The sequence below is a fragment of the Larimichthys crocea genome, chromosome XIII, assembly GCF_000972845.2.
Source record: "Larimichthys crocea isolate SSNF chromosome XIII, L_crocea_2.0, whole genome shotgun sequence".
Lineage (NCBI taxonomy): Eukaryota > Metazoa > Chordata > Actinopteri > Sciaenidae > Larimichthys > Larimichthys crocea.
The window spans coordinates 61,823-80,318 of record NC_040023.1 but is presented as its reverse complement, the minus strand read 5'-3'; the positions used below and the strand labels follow the sequence as shown (position 1 = coordinate 80,318).

The following is an 18,496-nucleotide window of genomic DNA, read 5'->3' as shown; positions in this document are numbered from 1 at the left end:
GTTTATCTATGAAACAACGAGAAGCTTCAAACTGTCACATTTGAGGAGCTTAAACCAGAGGACCTGTGGATATTTGTTTGAAAAAGAAACTCTAATGGGTGGATCTGGTTTTGGATAAAGATTTCTGATCTGAAATGCCAGACTGAAGCTGCATTCCTGTCAGCAACAGCACATGTAAGGTCCTCTGCTGAAATATGATATAGCAGTTGACTATATTTGTCTAGACTGTGATAGAGAAATCACCAGAGATTTGATTGAGTATCACATTTCTATTGTTGAGAATATTATTTTGAGCTGAGCAATACATCAGTGATGGATTGCAGCAGTATTAATGTCACTTTTATCTTTATGAGGGTTTTGAAGTATTTGTGGTGTACCAATTACATATGTAATTGGATGTAATACCAATTACGTTGGTTCAAGATTTGTGTGTATCATTCACTATCGCAGTGTCATCTATCAGTGTCTATTTATTGGTGAGATATATCATACCAGAGCAGTGATTTCTGCCTACGCTTAAAAAATATTTGAGATTCTTTTGCATGAGTATTGCCTTGAAATTGCAAACAGGATTGCTCAGCTTTGAGTATCTGCTCATCTCTCTGCAGTGAGATCAAAGAACCAAGAGCCATTTGGGAGTCGGAATTGAATGAGACTTTGAAGTGATAGTGGCAAAAACAAACACATGGGTGCTGAGTGCTTGTGAACGGGCACTCTCCACTTCTAGCTCAAGGTTCCTTAGCTCTTCGGATGAATTTCAATGATAAATGCCTCAGTTAGCTTTGAGTGCCTGAGAGAAAATACTGTACGCCTTAAGTGATTTTGTTTAATTAAAGAGGATACCTATAACAATGGATTCTCCAGAAGTCAATATTTTGCCTTGAACGAGACAATGGCATACTATTTTAATTTGACAGTTATTATAATTTGTGCTGTACAAATTTACAGAGAATCAGGCTAAATTTAACAGCCACTTTTATTTTATTTCATCCTGTATACTATGATCTGATTAGGTTTTATTTTATTCTTTAAAGTAGGCCTATTCAACTGGCAGCCTGAAGGCACCACATGGGGAAACACCAAACTTTCCTGAGGGATCACAGGGGAGTTTGATTGCATTTTATGATCGGAGCCATATTATATTTATATGGTCATGCATGAACTGAGAGAGAGGTACAGTAGCTTCCGTTCCTGTATCCTAGAACTTGGGAAGACGGGAAGTCCACTCACAGACCCAGAAACCGTGAAAGAATGCATGCTGGCTGTCATGGACAAGGTGATAAATGGCGACAAAATTAAAACAAGCGTGACATCTGCTATTAAAAATGTAATGTTACCCCTTGTCTGACGCTTGAGCTATTTGCAGGGATGTAATTCCAGCTACAGGTGTTTTTTTAAACGAGCTGATGGCACGTCAATAGCAGTCAATTCACAGTATGTTGATTTTTTGACACCTTACCGCGCAGTTTAACTGCAGGACATTAAACATGAAGCAATGTGGGCATGAGATAGCTTTTACAATGTCACAACTTTTAGCTTTCACCAGCAAAACATCATCAGAGCAGCTTATGGTCCACTCTGTATGAGTTATGTATTTTATGACATTTAGGTCAAACTATTATAAACTATAAATGTGTTTTATAGTTTTTACCATGCAAATGTGAGTTTTAAGTTTTGTAAAGCTCATAACTTCCTAAGTTTCAAAATATGTTCATAACCCAAGGTCAAAGTTTGTACTGTATATCTCAATTCATATGCATCAAAGAAATTATACCTATATCAGCAGGTTTCAGGTCATACATTACATTGTCTTTCAATATGTTTCTCTGTGCTACATAAATGCTACTATCGCATCATATGAATCATCGTAAATTACATATTTTGTAGCAACCAATGGACCCAGCGGAGCAAAGGACGGACTGGATGAGAGGAGTCTTATTATGATAATCGATCAATGTTTAGTCTGTTTCGTTTTCTGACTTTTGCCTTTTCATACAAAGGCTCACTTTGTATTTTTAGTGACAGCGGAAGTAAAATCAACAGAAAGAGCTTCAGACAGACGGACAAACAAACAGACAGATACCTGAGGCAGTGATGTAGAACATCAACTCCAACCAGACAGTCTGCTGAAAAAAAAAAGGAGCGGCAAACATCGGCATGTCTCTCAGCTTTCCTTTCTCTCTCCTCTTTAATCTGACAGCACCCCCCCCCCCCCCCCCCCGCTCTGCTCGCTCTCTCTCTCTGTCTCTTTGTCTCTCTGTCTCTCTCTCTGTCCCCCTGAGCTGTTCCGTCCCCTCCTTTCTCCATCTCCCTGCCTCTAATGTGCTTTGGCGTGTGTTACCCACGGGTGCTTGTGCGCTGCTGCCGCCATCCTAAAGCCGGGTCATGGGGGCAGCTGAAGCGGCGCGATGCCGTCTGTGACATCATCAGTCACTGCTATTACTCACGTCTCACCTCCCCTCACTGTCTGAAACTGCCAGGGCTTTTAGGTGCTTGGTGGCGGGCCGGGCAAACACACACATTCACATGAACATACACGTTTGTCAGAGATAAATAAAATGTTATTTTAAGAGCTTAATTCCAAAGTTCTGTAAATCCACTTTGGAGATACCTAAAATAGTTTAGGCTCAAATTTTTACAGCTATTAATGTTCCATTACAAGCCATCATCTTGTACATGTAGAAATCTTTATTTTTTATGGAATTAAACTCTTAATAATTAACTTTTAGTTTTTTTTTATTATTATTATTGTTTACTGTTTTATGTTTAAAAATAGTAAAATATTGTTATCACATTTTTACAAAGTCCAAGTTGACATAACGATTGCAAATAAGAAAAAACACAATAAATTATCTAAGCAGGTGCAGATTATTTTTCTATTTATTTCAGCTCTAAATATGTGCTTTAATACAAGCTATCACTTTGATATATCAGATATATATTTTATTGAATTAAACGCTTCACTTAATAATTGATTTGGCTAGTTTTAACCTTAATTGACTACAAGATGGGGATGACAGTCCAGTCGATAATTTAACATGACAGAGTACTTCAGTTCATGGTGTGGTTCACTGTCAATCATAGAAAAGTATTCTAAAATTACTTTGATATATAAATGTTTTAGGGCTGCAACTAATAACTATTTTTCTTCATCTGTCTTCATTTTGTTTGCTTAAATGTTTATGTCCATAAAACATCTAAAAGTAGTGAAAAATGTCCATTGCAACTTTTAGAGCCCAGGGTGATGTTTTCAAATGTCTTGTTTCAATCCATGCATGAAAGATATTTCATTTATAATATATAAGTACAATACAATATCTACATACAGAGACATACATACAAATAAACACATCTGAGAAACTTGAAGCAGAGAACATTTGCTATTCTTGTTTAATCATTTAGAAATTTGTTGCAGAATAATTTCCTGTGATTTGAGTAATTGATTAACTGACTAATTGTTTGAGCCCATGCTTTGATATAAGCAATAAACTGGTTGTAGTATGTGTCTGTTTCTGAAATGTTGACTCTTTTTTTAATGGAATTCAGATGGCTAGTTTTTACCTAAATTGTGAGACAGGGATAACAGACGGTTAATAAATTAACTTGACAGAATAGTTCACATAGGAAACTGTTCACATGTTGTGGTGTGTTGCTAAAATGACTAATTCTGTTTAAAAATATTTCACTGTTATAATGTGGCAAACCACAAACATCTGTAAACATAGGAAAGTGAAACAATAAATCAGGGATAATAAGTAATTCACATATGGATGTAGTGTACAGACGAACAAGAGAATCTCTAGATGTGGCTGCAAACATCCCTCTGCATGAGGTATGAGACATCTGGGTGAAAGGAGAGAAATGTGCTTCCATTCAGTGAGCATGTGTGTGAGCCGAGGTTCAGACTGTGTCAAATCGCCACATCTGCCATCAGCAGAAACGCTCCTGTTCCTGAGGGTCTGTCTGTCACCTCCACTGTCAGCCAATGAAGAGGTGAGACTCTGCAAACTCCTTCACTCAGGAAAGAGAACAGATAGCTGGTATGAAAGCCCTCAGTCCATGCGTGGGAACGCACCATATAAATCATACATGACCAGCACCACCGGGCACCATATGCATGTTACAACACCGCATTAATAACAAGCATGCCAGTATCATATTAACAGGCACACAGAGTGTGTGTGTGTGTGTGTGTGTGTGTATGTGCATATATATATATATATATATATATATATATATATTATATATATATGTATATGTATTTGTCTGTGTCTTTTTTGCACAACCTGACATGTCCTCTTAAAAGCACCTGCAGCACGGAACTCGATGTGTCACAGAAAAAGACAGGGAGAGACAAGACTCGGTACAAAAAAAGACAGGAGGGCGAAGGGTTGGAGAATGGATAAACCAGACGACAATGACACAGTAATGACTTTGGAGCATAAATACCTAAAGGCGTGAATATTTGAAGAGGAAAAACACAAGCAAACAGTGCATGAGGACAAATAAGAGTCATAACAAAGAGTGCGAAAAACAAGAGGCAGAGTAGGATGGCAAAATAATCGTATATTAACGAAAGGAGACACGAGAGAGAGAGACAGAGACAGACAAAGAGCGAGCAGGAAGAACAAAAGATGAAATGATGTGTAGGAAGAGAGTGGAAGGGGGGAACGAAGGACAGCCTTGGAGCCAGACAGAGGAAAAGAGGGGCGAGAGAAAGACAGGCAGGGAGAATTAGAAAAAGATAGAGGCGGGCACTGAGACAGAGGCGCAGGGCAGCAGTGCGCATGCTAAAAAAGGTGGCAGACTCTTGTCAGTGCAGTGACCTAGTCGCACAGGACTGAGGAATTCTCCCTGTCGACCCGACACATTCCTCCGGTCCTCAGACGTTAACCCATGCCACACCACCATACTGTACTGCAGCGGCTCGCATGGCTTCTCTGTCACTGACCCATAAAACATATCACACATGCTATTGACCCTATGCAGTTTAGAAGGCAGCATGAACATTTCCCATTTTTGAGTGGGTGCTGCGAATGCATCTGGAAATCTAACAAATGACCCGCAGCGTGTTTACAAAACGCTTCCTGACAGTGAAAGCAAACAGCTTCAAATCTCAGAGCAAACACCTTCACCAAGAATGGAAATATCAGGTAAAGTGCACAGCTTGACTAGCTCGGAGTCGACATCCTGCAGAGAATGTGCGTGCATATGTGTGCGCAGGGCCCTGCAAAAACACATTGTGAAAATATCAGGGCAAGAAGGGCTCTATTGTGTCGCCGAGGCAGAATGTAGCTCTTATTCTCCTGCTGCTGGACCGGGGGCATGGGGGTGACATCAGCACAAAGACAAAAATGTAATGTGAGGCATCTCCAAAGCTAGCTTCAAGGCTAGACCACAGGCCGCTCTTTATACCCGAACTCTCTCACTTTTCAACAACATCTGATAATCAGGACGTGACCAGCAGATGACCCTTTACTTGTTGCTTACTAAGATAAGTCACAGCCAACAGTGTTACGCCAAACTGACCCAAACTGACTCGAAAGATTGTCTGCTTGCTGCTTTCATGCAGGCCCACAGTTAGCACATATCTGTGAGGTTAATCACGACAGAATGACTCAGGGAAGAGTAATTCAATTATTCTGATGGTGCATCGACGTTTCGATCGGGCCACAGACTAAAATGGCTGACCAAGTGTTCCTGACTGCTGAGTGCCATTAAGCAAAAGTCTAATCAGTGAAGCCCTTGGTTTTAAACAAAACTATACATGGACTCAATCTTTACAGGATATGCTGCTTATTTTAGATCAATGTTGAATTAAATACATGTACAGCAAAGATTTGCTTACCTGATAAAAATCACGTCTTCAATGACAAAGTTCAGGTTGTCTCAGAGGTTCAATCTGTAAGACAGACACACACATTATTTGTACATAATAATTACTTTGAATTAAATTGTAAGTACTCTGTAAAACAAGATTTATTTGATGTTTTATGTCTATTACGCTAGCCTGAATTTTATTTCATTTTATTTAACCACGTGATCTCTTCAATCAAATAATATCAGAAACATAATCGTGTTTGACTTGATCTATTATTTCACTGAATGTGGCGCTCTATTCTTGCAGGCATTCCATTGTACTATTTGTATTTCACGAAAGGCCTGTTAGGATGTTGTATTGGCACTAGTCAGTTTGTCAGTTTCCAGCTGGGAAAACACAAATTCAGCAGCACAAATTCAAACCTACTACACACAATGACAGCTTGCATGGGAATTCCTGAGGCCTGTTCGATCCATTAATGTATGCTGCGGTTGAATGTCATCAATTATGAATGAGAAACACGCGAGATTCACGGAGAGCTGGCAGAGAATCATGGGTCATGGCACAGGACTCAGAATACGTGTAACATACTGTGTGATGTTATAAATATGAAGCGGTCGGATGTATGCTAGTTCTGTGCACGCCATCTTTAAATATTGGACACTTTTTAAGCAAAACAATTATTAGGTTAGAGTTTGAACTCGACAGAGATGAAGGAAGTTGATTAGTCTTTAGTTCAAACAGTTTTGCTAAATTACACAGAAATGTACAGAAGACATGGTACATGAGGCAAACAGCCTGCAGCAAACTGTTCCAACAATAGGTGGGTTATTCCATTTCTTCAGCCTTTAGGTGTCAGGTACTTAAGACCATATGTGTGGATACTGCAGTATCTTTATGTAGTCGGGGCCTCTTTCCCTTTAAGGCCTAGAGTGTGTTGACCCTGCCATTGAGTTCATACCATAAGCAGACCCATATAGCTTCTCCTCCAGAGCCCCTGATCACGACCCTGCTGAGCTGCCGCCTCAGTTATGTAAGATTACATAACGCCAGGTCTGTCTGAGTAATAATTCATAACCTGGGGGTCCCACTACACTGACTTTAGCATTAAATCCCCTCAGGAGAGGAATCATAGGTGCTAGGTAGGTTTGGAAATGTAAAAGTCAAAATTTGAAAACAAAAAAGAGCAAGTCGGCTGATCTGTGGGGGGTTTATCTCTTCAACCCTTAAGCTGGAAATCGCTCATGAAACATCAAAGACTTTCTCTCTTAATTTTCTTGAGAGCTACAGTGGAGGTCAGGGAAAGGTCGAGCCTGGGACGCTACTAAACAAAAGCGTCCCCCCCCCTTCGCTTATCACAGAATGCAGTGTCTGCCCATAAGTGTCATATCATTGTGTTTTAATCAAATCATTACATATGAATTAATTTAGCACACATTTAGACACAGAGCATTATTAGAGAACTAGGCCAGTAACTGTTATCTAACGGCCTCGGCGAGAAATTAGCTTTGGTTTTGTTTTTTGAATAATTTATCCCGTACGTATTTTTACAAATCAAAACGATTTTGACGACCGTGTCCTCATATTCATTCATAAACAGATGATAAACACAGAATTTAAACCAGACACAAACTCAAAAAAGTGTTTCAGTACTCACACTCCTTTAAAAACCATTGTTGAACACACACACACACACACACACACACACACACACACACACACACACACACTCGCCTCGGAACGACACCAGTGGACAATCTTGAATATAGATAACAACTGTGGCAAATGACAGAGTAAATGTGGGCAGAGATAACAGGACGCTATGTATAAATAAAAAACAGCAGGCAGATATAGGAAAGGGAAAGAGATTCCACAGATATCTGAGGCTGATACTGCGGAAAAAAAAGGTATACACGACAGAGTTACGCGGATGGAGCACAAATGGACGATATCAGACTGTGTGTATATATCGTATGCCCAGCGCCAGGCCTAGTGTACTTACATACAATAATGCATTCATGTAATCCACTGCTGTCGACTCTTTACATTGCAGATATGCAGTAATGTGCACCAAAGCCTCCGTCTATACCTGTAACTTCACCACATCAAACAGAAGTAATCTTGCCCAAATGCGCAGGTATGAATGAAAAACTTGTTGAAACTGACTCCAGTTTTTTTTACTTCGCGTACGCCCTGAGATATATCCAGCCTCATCTTTTGTTGATACCAAACCATATCTTGGACCGTGGGTTTTCTGTCTTTGCAGGCGGACCAACAGATAGAATGGGATACCCGGATGAACGGATGGAAGTGGGATAGAAAAAAGGGGGAGAAGCATGGGAGGAGTGAAATATGCAATGAGAGACGAAGAAGAAGAAGAATCCTGCAGTGCTTACAGTTTTCACCTCTCCTCTCCGTTTCGCCCCATTCCAGCACTTCATCTTTCACTTCTGGCGCTTCATAACTAACAACATTGTGAAATCATTCTAGCGATATTAAACATGAAAGTACAAATCCACGCATGCGTAAACAGGAGTGCCATTCGCCACCACCGGCTCCATTACTCTCTATCACACCCCAACATACTAACACCACACACACACACACGCATGCACAGACACACAGTACAGATAAAACACACACAATGCACACACCCTCCTTCATGTGCTCGCCTCCCGTGCATGGGCCCCCTAAAACTGGGTGCACTCAGTGTCCCTTTCCAAAGCCTTCATCTAAATGTGAGCAGAGGTAATCCTTCAGGAGAGGCAAAGAGAGCAGCGATAACCCATGATGAGGAGCTGAAGGAGGACAGAGAGAAGACAGTGAAAGAGGGAGAGAGGTGGAGCGCGAGATGGGTAGACGAACAGGATGGGGGGATTAGCAACCTAGGGAACACTTTTTCAAGAAGGAAAAAAAAAGAAGAAGAAGAGAGTTGAGAATTACTGAAGGCTAAGGCAGAGGAGAGACGAATGCTTTACAGAAAAAAGGAAAGGCAGAGAGGTGCATGTATGGGAAAGGAAAAGGACATGTACGTACAGTTCTCACAGATGAATGAGAGTGTGACCGGAGAAGAAAAAATCATGTCAAAAAACAAAAATCAAAGGAGACCAGAGAGTGTGGTCTGAGTTTGGGAGAAGTCCAGGTTCTTCTCATTCTGGACTTTTGTTTTTTCTCCTTTTTCCCGCGATTTTGCCAATTCTATCCAGCCGCCCTCCTTCCTAGTCTGTCCCCTACTGGTCCCCCTTCTCCTCTCTTCCCCCTCCTGTTTTTCTTGCCAGTGCCGGTACTCTTTCTCCTAGCTCTCTCTCTCCCTCTCTCTCTCTTTCGCTGTCTTTCTCGCTTTCTACCGCAGACCATGCTCTCCATTTTCCCCTCATTCTTTGCCTCTGTCTCCTTCAGGTGTCCATTCATCGGACACTCTTTTCCTTTTTCTTCAAACCTAAGCTCCCGCTTCAGAACACAGATAACAGTTGTTTTGTTTTTTTTAAAAAAAAGGCTAATTAGAAGTCGACTTCTGACTTGGAAAAAAAGACAAAAAATGACTGCAGAAGAAAAGAAAAAAAAACACTGTTCAGGAAAGGACAAGCGGTTTGTGGCATTCAATCTAACACAGGGACAATCCACGGCCTGTATTTTGTCATGGGGCGCCACGCGTAGTGTGCGTGAAGCGTCTGCGTGATGGTGCCTTCGTACATGAGGGCATAACCAGAAGCTAAGACTGGCAGGCTGAAGAAAAAGAAGGGGAAGAAAAGGCGAGCTCGTTGCGGTCGGTCTCCAGTGAAAGTAAGCTAGTAAGCGCGCGTGAGGAGTGGGGAGTGGGAATGTGTGTGTGTATGTGAAGAGGTGGGAGGGGAGAGAAAGGAGAGCCAGCAAGAGGAGAGAGAGAGAGAGAAAGTGAGAGAGAGAGAGAAAGAGAGAGACTGGGGGTTCATGGAGAAGAGGAGGAGTGTGTCGTGGGGAGAGGAAAGAGGAGGGGGAAGGAATAGGAATACATTTTTTTTCTTTTACGCTCACGGTATTTGAATTTTGTGCTTTTCTTTTTTTTCACCCCTCTGTTCTTCGGCTAATACCGTCTCTTTCTGTGAGGAGAAAACAGAGAGGAAGAAAGAAGAAGAGAAAGAGCTACTGTGTGCTTTGTCTCCCGCCCCTGCCGTTCCTTTTCCTGGTTTCCTTTCTGCTCTGACTCTCCTCTATTCAGCCTATTTTCTGCACGTGCACTTGAACTCTAAATCCTGTCTGCTTTCCTCTCTCTCTCTCTCTCTCTCTCTCTCTCTCTCTCTCTCTCTCTCTCCTAGGCAGAAGCTTGAAATAGTGCTAGCAGGCAGGAGAGAGCGAGCGGGAGGGAAAAGGAGAGGGCGAGGGGGACAAAAAAGGGGAGAGAGATGTTGAGAGGGGGGAGGGGAAGAAGCTTAGACAGGCAGACACAGAGAGCACAGGGCTGCTCTGTGTGTGTGTGTGTGTGTGTGTGTGTGTGTGTGTGTGTGTGTGTGTGTGTGTGTGTGCACATGAACATGTCTGCACATTTGTAAACACACATTCATCTACCTTGGCTTTAGATGCAGCGTTACACACGACACACTGGTGGTAATCCGCATACGATGTTAGCCTACATACCAGAAAAGAAATACATGACTTTTTGGGGTCAAGGAAAGAAAGAATTAAAACAGCAGCTTTTTCTGTATTTTCAGCAGTTTATAGTGTCAAACCACACTACACACTGCTAAAAAAAATAAGCAATGCTTTAGAGACAACATACAATATAATCAAGAGCTATAAGGAATGATTGGTTATTAATTAATCCCACTATCATTCTCATAAAAAAAGTCTTATCTTAAGCTACCAGAGCCAAATAAAGTAATGCCGTCAATCTGGCTCCTTTTGAAACGACGAGCAAAAACCCAAAGGGATTCAATTTGCAGCGAATGAGCTGCAAATCCTCACATCAAGCTGTTACAAGCAAATGTTTGGTCAAATTAAAAATACACAACTTACACAATGAGTGGTTTCTATTTTATGTCAACTGGCTCGTCAATTACTTATCGAATTTCAGCTCTAAACACGTCTTCCTGTCACAGTTATATCAAACTTCAGTGCAAGCCTGCAGCATGACACGTGCACTCAGATTTGTAGATAACTGGTTTTATAATGCTGAGATGCTGATCAGTTGGTTAGTGCATTCGAGCTCAATTATCAAACTTGCTGGTCACAATGTTTGCATCAATAAAGAACAGCTACTCTGCAGGTTTATTGGCCACAAGTCTTAAATAAGTAAGAAAAATGTGGTCCATTATATGCAATTATTATTATGTTATAGAGCATTTTATGTCATCTGCCTCGAGACAGGTGCTTTAGTGCCTTTGGAAATGGAGTTGCAAATTTTTTACACAATTTTTTCTGCTCACGCTGAATTTCAATTCAGTTCACAGGTCGCCTGCAGAGGTAGGTAAAGGGTGACAGGAATGAAGCTTTGAGATAATGCAATTACTTTAACTAATATGAAGCCAGGCGTTAAAGGCAGAGAGGTGAGGACAGAGGAGAACGAAGGCAGTTCACGGGGGGGACGAGAGAGAAATGTGATGAAAAACTAATCACCTTGGTTAGGAAGGGTTTCTCTGTATGCCGTCTAAAGCCTTAACTAGACGTGTGCTGGGAATGAGAGTTTTGTTCAATTAAAAAAACGGACAGCAGTCACTGCGTACTGCTTTGTTTTTCAAGGGCAGCAAACCTGCACGACCTGAACCTAAAAAGATGAGATATTGAACACACGGATGAAAGAAAGAAAACCGTTCTGGTCATGGTCATAATGTTTTTAGATTGATTTCTGAATTTATTTGAGACCATAAGCTCTTTTATACATCCTCTGTATCAGGCTAAGATGAGATGAAACACAACACGGCTGGCTGTATTTGCAGTAGAAATGTTCCTGGCTGGTTAAAAAAAAAAGAAAATAGAAAGAAACTAAGGTGTTACTAACTCTGCATCGGTGGTGTCTTCCTCTCTGAGGTCCTCGCCTGCTGACTGCAGCACACTTCTTGAAAAAGCCTTTGGGTCTGATAAAAACAGAGAAATGGGCCAGAGATGTGGGAACACTACCCTCCACACAACACCACCCTCTGCTGGGATCCGGCGGGAACAGCTCACACCCTGCATCATCACGGAGGAGAAAAAAGCTCGTTTTAACAGCCTTTAACCACCAAGTTGACACACTTTTTAAAGGCATACCGTGTGAGTCAAACACACATGGAGAGTATTACATTTAGTGTTGGAGCTTTCTTGGTTTAAGGGCTGGGTTAAACTGGGATTTGAAGCTGCTGGCGAGGTTACTTCAGGCTACAGCCCCCCCTCCTCTCCCCTCTCTGCTTCCCGCACTCCCGCCTCAGCATCCTCCCTTTAAACTGCTTCGCCGCATTAGCTACCATCAGCTAAACTCCATCCCACACAAGACCACCCGGCCGACGGCTTTGTATCGTGTGTGAAACGTAAGATATTTGCCACTGGGTGGATAATATGAAAGCTGTGTCTGTGGTTAACTATCAGGGGTGTTTCTGTGCAGTTAACCTTACATTAACTCAAGCTAGCGACTAGCTGGTAACGTTAGCAGAAATGTCAGAGTGCAACAAGCTCCGACGGCTGCGACGTGTTTTGTCTCTTTTTTTTAAATTCATTTACATTTTAATTTCAAGCTCACCCTTGTCTCCGATTTGTAGATGCCCAGTGTCACGGTGAAAGATGTCAACCAGCAGGAGTTTGTCAGGGCTCTGTCAGCTTTCCTCAAAAAGTAAGTACAGCTGCGAAGCCAGCCTTACACTGCTCACATCCACCTGTCAATCACACACAGGTGTGTGCGTGTATGCAAATGAGGGTCAAAGGTTGACCTTAATATATATAATAACTGCGGCTTTAAATAAAACATCATTTATTCATTTATACAAATGTCTATTAAACATTTCTTCATTCATTGAACATTATTTGCTTTTAACTTAACTGTAATGTGTGCAACTGTCGTCCACAGCTGGATAGAGGAAAATGTATATGCGACAATGTTGTTGGAAAACTAATAAATAATGAGCATTAAAAAATAAATGAATACACTGTGGAGCCACTCTGAATAAATACTAGAGAAGATGAGAGATGTAAAAACATACGCTAATAGGCCTCTAAACTCACTGTATGAATTATATGAATGTAACTGTCCTAGAGAGGTTTCATGTTGTTGTTTATATTTTTTTATGTTAACTATCCATAGTTCATTTAGTTTATAAAGATACTAAAAAGGATTAAAATGTAAAATAAATTTGTTAGGCAATAATAATACATGCATACATACTAATTTTAATGTTTATTCTGCATGTGGTCCAAGAGGCGTACACAGTAGTTATATTTTATATGGTTACATTGTGTTAAGTGTTTTAATATGAACAGTGTGATATATTCCAGCAATTTCATCTGATATGACTTTTCTGTTATGCTAATATGTTTTGAGCCTGTTGAGCGACGGACATTAGCTTGAGAGATGTATGTCTGCATCTGTTTATATTCTTTATTTCTTCATAGTTTTCATGGTGTCTGATGACCAGAGAGAGGGAGAGGGAGAGGAAACAAAACATCAAAAGGCATCTGTATGATTCGTGGCCATATTTCATTGGACCAGTGTAGTTACATGTGTATTTTTTAAGATATGAATAAAAAAAATATTCAGACCAAAGAAACAACCAATCTCATAACCAGCTTTGTCCTGTTTGATCAGAACAATTTCACAAACACACTCATAAATAAATACATTTAATAATTCATCTGATTGTAATTATTTCTCTCACAGAAACTGGTCAATTTAATTTGAGTTACATTTTGCTGCAGATAGTCCTGTACTGAGTTTTTGTCATCATCTTCAGTGTATCCTGCACATCATGTTTGCAGGTATTATCTGGAGCATTGTATTGAGTTACTCGTTGATGCTCTCATTCCTGCGGCTGAGACCATGCAGGCATGGGCCCGTTTCAGATATTGACAAAAGGATTATAAGCACATCTGGTTGACTATCTTTTAGCGCAAGTATTGTAGCACTATTTACTTTATTGATTGTACGCAGGGGAATTGAGTCACAGCAGCAGAATACAAGAACACGTGCATAGTACAGAATGAACGACCAACATAGTCACAATAAATTTGCAATAGAAAAACCTTAAATACAAATATTTAATTGCATCTGAGGAAATTGAGTTGTGTGTAAAGTATCTTGCCGTATGAGAGGATTAAAGAAGTGCAACAGCAAATGTGGGTATAAATATTGTATGTGGGCAATAGTATATGTGAGAAATCACAGTAACAGCCTGGGAGTCAGCAGGGATGCTGAGGTAGAACTGAAAGTCTGCGCAGGAGTTTCCATCAGAGCCTCCTAAATGTTACACACAGTGAGGTGGACCTGGCTACAGACAAGATGAAATACATCAGACACGATTGTCATTCGTATACAGGATATAGACCAGGGCTGCCCAAAGTGGGGCCTGCACATAATAATAAGATGAGATAATAACACTCACTGTTTATGCTGTTTTATTTATGTGAGGTAAAAATGCTCTTTAAATATATCCATCTATTTTCTGTAACCGTAACTTACAGGCTCATGGAGTGGCTGGAGCCTATTACAGCTGACTATCCCAGGGCGAGAGGGAGGGTACACCCTGGACAAGTCGCCAGTTCATTACAGGGCACATAGAGACAAACAACTATTTACACTCACATTCACACCTACAAGCAATTTACCTAGTCACCAACCTAATAGTGCATGTCTTGGACCACAGTACCTGGTTCTTGAAATACATAGGATCCCTAATTATTAATATTTTGTCATAATCTGAGCACAATGAGCAGAGTGACATTTTGCACAGGAAGTTAGTCAGTTAAAGGAACTTAGATCCTAGTGGGATTTAGCATTTTAGCAATACAATACAATACGTGTTTGCTTTTGGCCCGTGATCCGCAAATAAGTTTCAGTTTTGGCCCTCCAAGGGAAAAACTTTGGGGCACCCTTGATATAGACAATGTAGAAGAGTTGTATCTATTCCAAACTGGAATAAAATACCAAGTTCAATCATTGCTGTGGATCAAACTCTTAAGTGCTCCTGAAAACGTAGCTTGATTTAAGGAAGCCTGAGCAGCTATTTGTCAGCTACAGCTAAATGTAGGTATGCTAACTTACTCAAAATCATTACCCACTAACATTGTGGGTAATGATTTTTTACTCATTCTTTGATCTGAAGCTTTAACATGAAACTCAAACTGTCCGTTTACAATTAACAGTTTGATGTAATAATCCATGTAAAGGTAATTATACGTTGTATTTTGCCTTGTGCTAATTAATGGTTTGTGTGTGTGTGTGTCAGAGTCTTGGAGAACTGTGAGGGTTTCAGCTGGTCTAAAGTTAAAATTATTGAACATTTTTTATTGTCCTCGAGAGGGCAACTTCCACAGAGTGTGCGTTATGCATGACTCCAGATGAGGCATGCATAACGCTTGAGTTTTTGTAGAGATGCTTGAAAAAGTAGAGGGTCATATTCACACAGCTCAGCTGGGGTAAGCGTTACATTTTTACATATGTTAACAGGAAATCTGATGTAGCTAAAAATTTACACGTCTGCTAACTGAGGTACTGATGCCATCATGTGATCTACCAACTGGCAGAGTCAGAAGGCTTGCAAAGGTGTTTGATTATGATATAGCCAAAAGTAAGTAGACCCTCCTGTCCACATACTTTGTGTACTTTTGGATTTACATGTTTAACTGTCAAATATGAGAAAATTCAGGTGTCCCCATACTTGGTATACCTGGTAGCATATGTTCATATGTTAAGAACACAAAATTATTAGTGTTTGCATGCAACAGTGCTTATTATGCACGTTATTGCTAGCTTTTGAAAGGACTATTGGTACCTTCCTACCATTGGAACCTCGTCTAATTCACTAGACATAAAACGTGAAATTATTTTTCTTTTTGCTGATTCATATGGAAGCATATTTATGGCACAATGACAACAACAATTCATCTATTTCTTATTACTTTTTTTCATGTTATAATGTCATATAACATAAAATACCAATTTATTTAGTTTGCACAAAAATATTTCATGTATCACAAAACAAAAAATATTGTACAAAATCAAAATTCACAAAAATGTATCTCATTAAAATCAACTTAACTAATTAGAACACGTTTGTTTCTTGTTATAACACACCGACTTATGTTATAACAAGAAAAAGATTCTCGTTAACATGTGATGATAATACAGGTGATATCTCCGAACTGACTAAATTAGTAGCAGTAAACACAACACATGGGCCCGCTGATAGCTGTGTTCAAATCTTACTGACAAACAGCAATGCTGTCACATTACTGTGAGAAACAGCACGGCTGCAGATATGGAGCTGCCAGCTCCGCTTTGACACAGGTACCCACATAGTAATAAATACACATGACATGATACATACATGTTGAATGAATCCTGTTTTCCCCCGTGCCTTATGTTGTTTGAGGAAACGGCCCAGCCAGTTGATTCCTCACGTTGGCTGATAATTGATTTTTCAGGTCTGGCAAACTGAAAGTCCCAGAATGGGTTGACACCGTGAAGCTTGCCAGGCATAAGGAGCTGGCTCCCTGTGATGACAACTGGTTTTACACCAGAGCAGGTTGGTTACACTGGTGTTTCCAATGCATCCATTCATCATCACCCCTGTGTGGGTCCTTTAACTGGTGCTCAGACAACACAAGCATGACAACATCCTGTCTCTTGTTATTTATCTTTTCTTATAATTCATAGACTTAAAGGTACAGTGTTTAACATTTAAGGGGATATTTTGGCAGAGATGGAATATAATAAGCATAACTATGTTTCCATTTGTGTATTACCTGAAAATGAGAATTATTATGTTTTTATTACCTTAGAATGAACCTATCATAGCCACAGAGGGAGCGGGTCCTCTTCTGTGGAGTCGGCCATGTTTCTACAAAACCAGAGCGGACACTCCAAACATTGGCTCTAGATAGGACCCTTTTCTATTTTTTGCGAGTTTCCACTGTAGTTTATCCTTTATGCTTGGAATGGGAGGATGAGGCGAGTGGTATTCAGTTAGTTGCTATCTGCAACTTCAACACTAGATACCACTGAATCCTACACACTGCACCTTTGAGCGTCTTCCAGCATTTCCTTTGCGTCAGTCTTAATAGTTTTATGCGTTATACTCAAACCTTTACATGCCAAAGATCTTTTTAATAATTTATCAACATTAAAGGAGTAAAATACTTTAATACTACTTAACGCGAAATATTTAAAATTTTCGAGGCACCTTGTGTAATGAAGTCAAGGACTCCTGCTGATCTCTGGACCTCATTCTAGGAATTCATGTGATATATGATTACACACGAAACACTTGTGTAATGTTGGTCAATCTTATCACGAGTAGATTTTCTATAACTGATACAACCTATATAATGCACACAGTCGTCTCTCAGCTGCTGTGTGTGTTATCTACTCAGACATATTGACAGTAGCAATAGCTTAAGGGTCAACAGAGCAAAATGTCACACATTCGATAAGCTTGAATGTTTGATTTCATGTCTTTTGGGTGTTCCAGCTGATTCAACATCATATGCAATATATGCAATGCAGAATATTGTATACTGTTTCTCCGCCAGCATCCACAGCTCGTCACCTGTACCTGCGAGGAGGGGTCGGAGTGGGCTCCATGATCAAGGTCTACGGAGGGCGTCAGAGGAACGGCGTATGCCCGGCGCACTTTAGCGTAGGCTCCAGGAACGTGGCGAGGAAGGTACTCCAGGCTCTGGAGGGCCTCAAGATGGTGGAAAAGGACCCAAATGGGTGAGAGAGAGAGTGGGAAGCAGTGTTTAAGACTATGTCATGGTGATTCAATAAATTATGGGTGTTTTTACATTGTTTACAGTGGACGGAGACTTACCCCTCAGGGCCAGAGAGATCTGGATAGGATCGCTGGTCAGGTGGGTTATTGGACTTGCTGCAGTACATACAGCATATATGTACAGTATATGCATGAGCCAGAAATAAATCATACTTCAGAATGACTGGTGCATTTAAACTCAATAGAAACACAGGCAAAGATGTCGTGATTGCCTAATTTTTGCGTGCGTGTCATCCATGCCCACTCCACAGGAGTCACTCCCTCTTTTGTTCTCTTGTTATTGCTGTATTTACAATGACTAACTAAAACTATGCTGTAATGTTTGTATTCAGGTAGCTAAGTTAGTTATTTATCTGCATGCCAGCCTTGAATCATTTTTATGACGGGCACTCATTCTTCCTTGTTTGATATGGCTGCACATCTATCCCCTCTGCTCCCTCTGTCTTTTTCCTTTGTATGTTTAGGTTGCCTCGGCAAACAAGAAACAGCGAAGTTTACAAAGCGCCATCTGAGGAATGCATGCAAAGAATCCAGACAAGTGAATTGCAGAAATGCCTTACTGCTTATTTACTCAAGTTTGCTTGTCTCCCATATCACTCCAGTGGCCACAGTAACCGAGTGCAAAAGGCATTTCATAGAGATGCATGTGTCTATAGCACAGTAAGTATAAATTAGATATTATACGTGGATGCTTTGCAACAGTTTGTTTTGTCTTCACATAATGAATTACAGCAGTGGCCTTGAC

General features: G+C 40.5%; 1 protein-coding gene and 1 long non-coding RNA gene across 6 annotated transcripts in view; one reads left to right on the top strand and one right to left on the bottom strand.

Annotated features, from left to right (window-relative positions):
• Positions 1-12,621, bottom strand: part of LOC113747426 (uncharacterized) — a 26,676-nt gene extending 14,055 nt beyond the window's left edge. The window contains exons 1-3 of one of the 3 annotated variants that reach the window (XR_003463640.1): positions 12,510-12,621; positions 10,367-11,965; positions 5,849-5,902 (exon numbers count right to left, since the gene is read on the bottom strand). This is a non-coding gene — a long non-coding RNA (uncharacterized LOC113747426). Of the gene's footprint in view, positions 1-5,848; positions 5,903-10,366; positions 11,966-12,509 lie in introns of those variants that run through there. The other 2 variants (XR_003463639.1, XR_003463638.1) reach the window with 2 other exon arrangements.
• LOC104927561 (40S ribosomal protein S19) lies at positions 9,074-18,496 on the top strand. Of its 3 annotated transcripts, none has more exons than XM_019264336.2 (6): positions 9,074-9,604; positions 12,529-12,599; positions 16,403-16,503; positions 17,510-17,693; positions 17,776-17,830; positions 18,216-18,496. In XM_019264336.2, exons 2-6 carry the CDS (start codon positions 12,529-12,531, stop codon positions 18,261-18,263), a joined length of 459 nt encoding a protein of 152 aa, XP_019119881.1. In that variant the 5' UTR covers positions 9,074-9,604; the 3' UTR covers positions 18,264-18,496. The 3 variants fall into 3 exon arrangements, with proteins under 3 accessions (XP_019119881.1, XP_027143023.1, XP_010739970.1); XM_027287222.1 differs by lacking the exon at positions 9,074-9,604 and adding an exon at positions 11,959-12,044; XM_010741668.3 differs by lacking the exon at positions 9,074-9,604 and adding an exon at positions 11,961-12,300.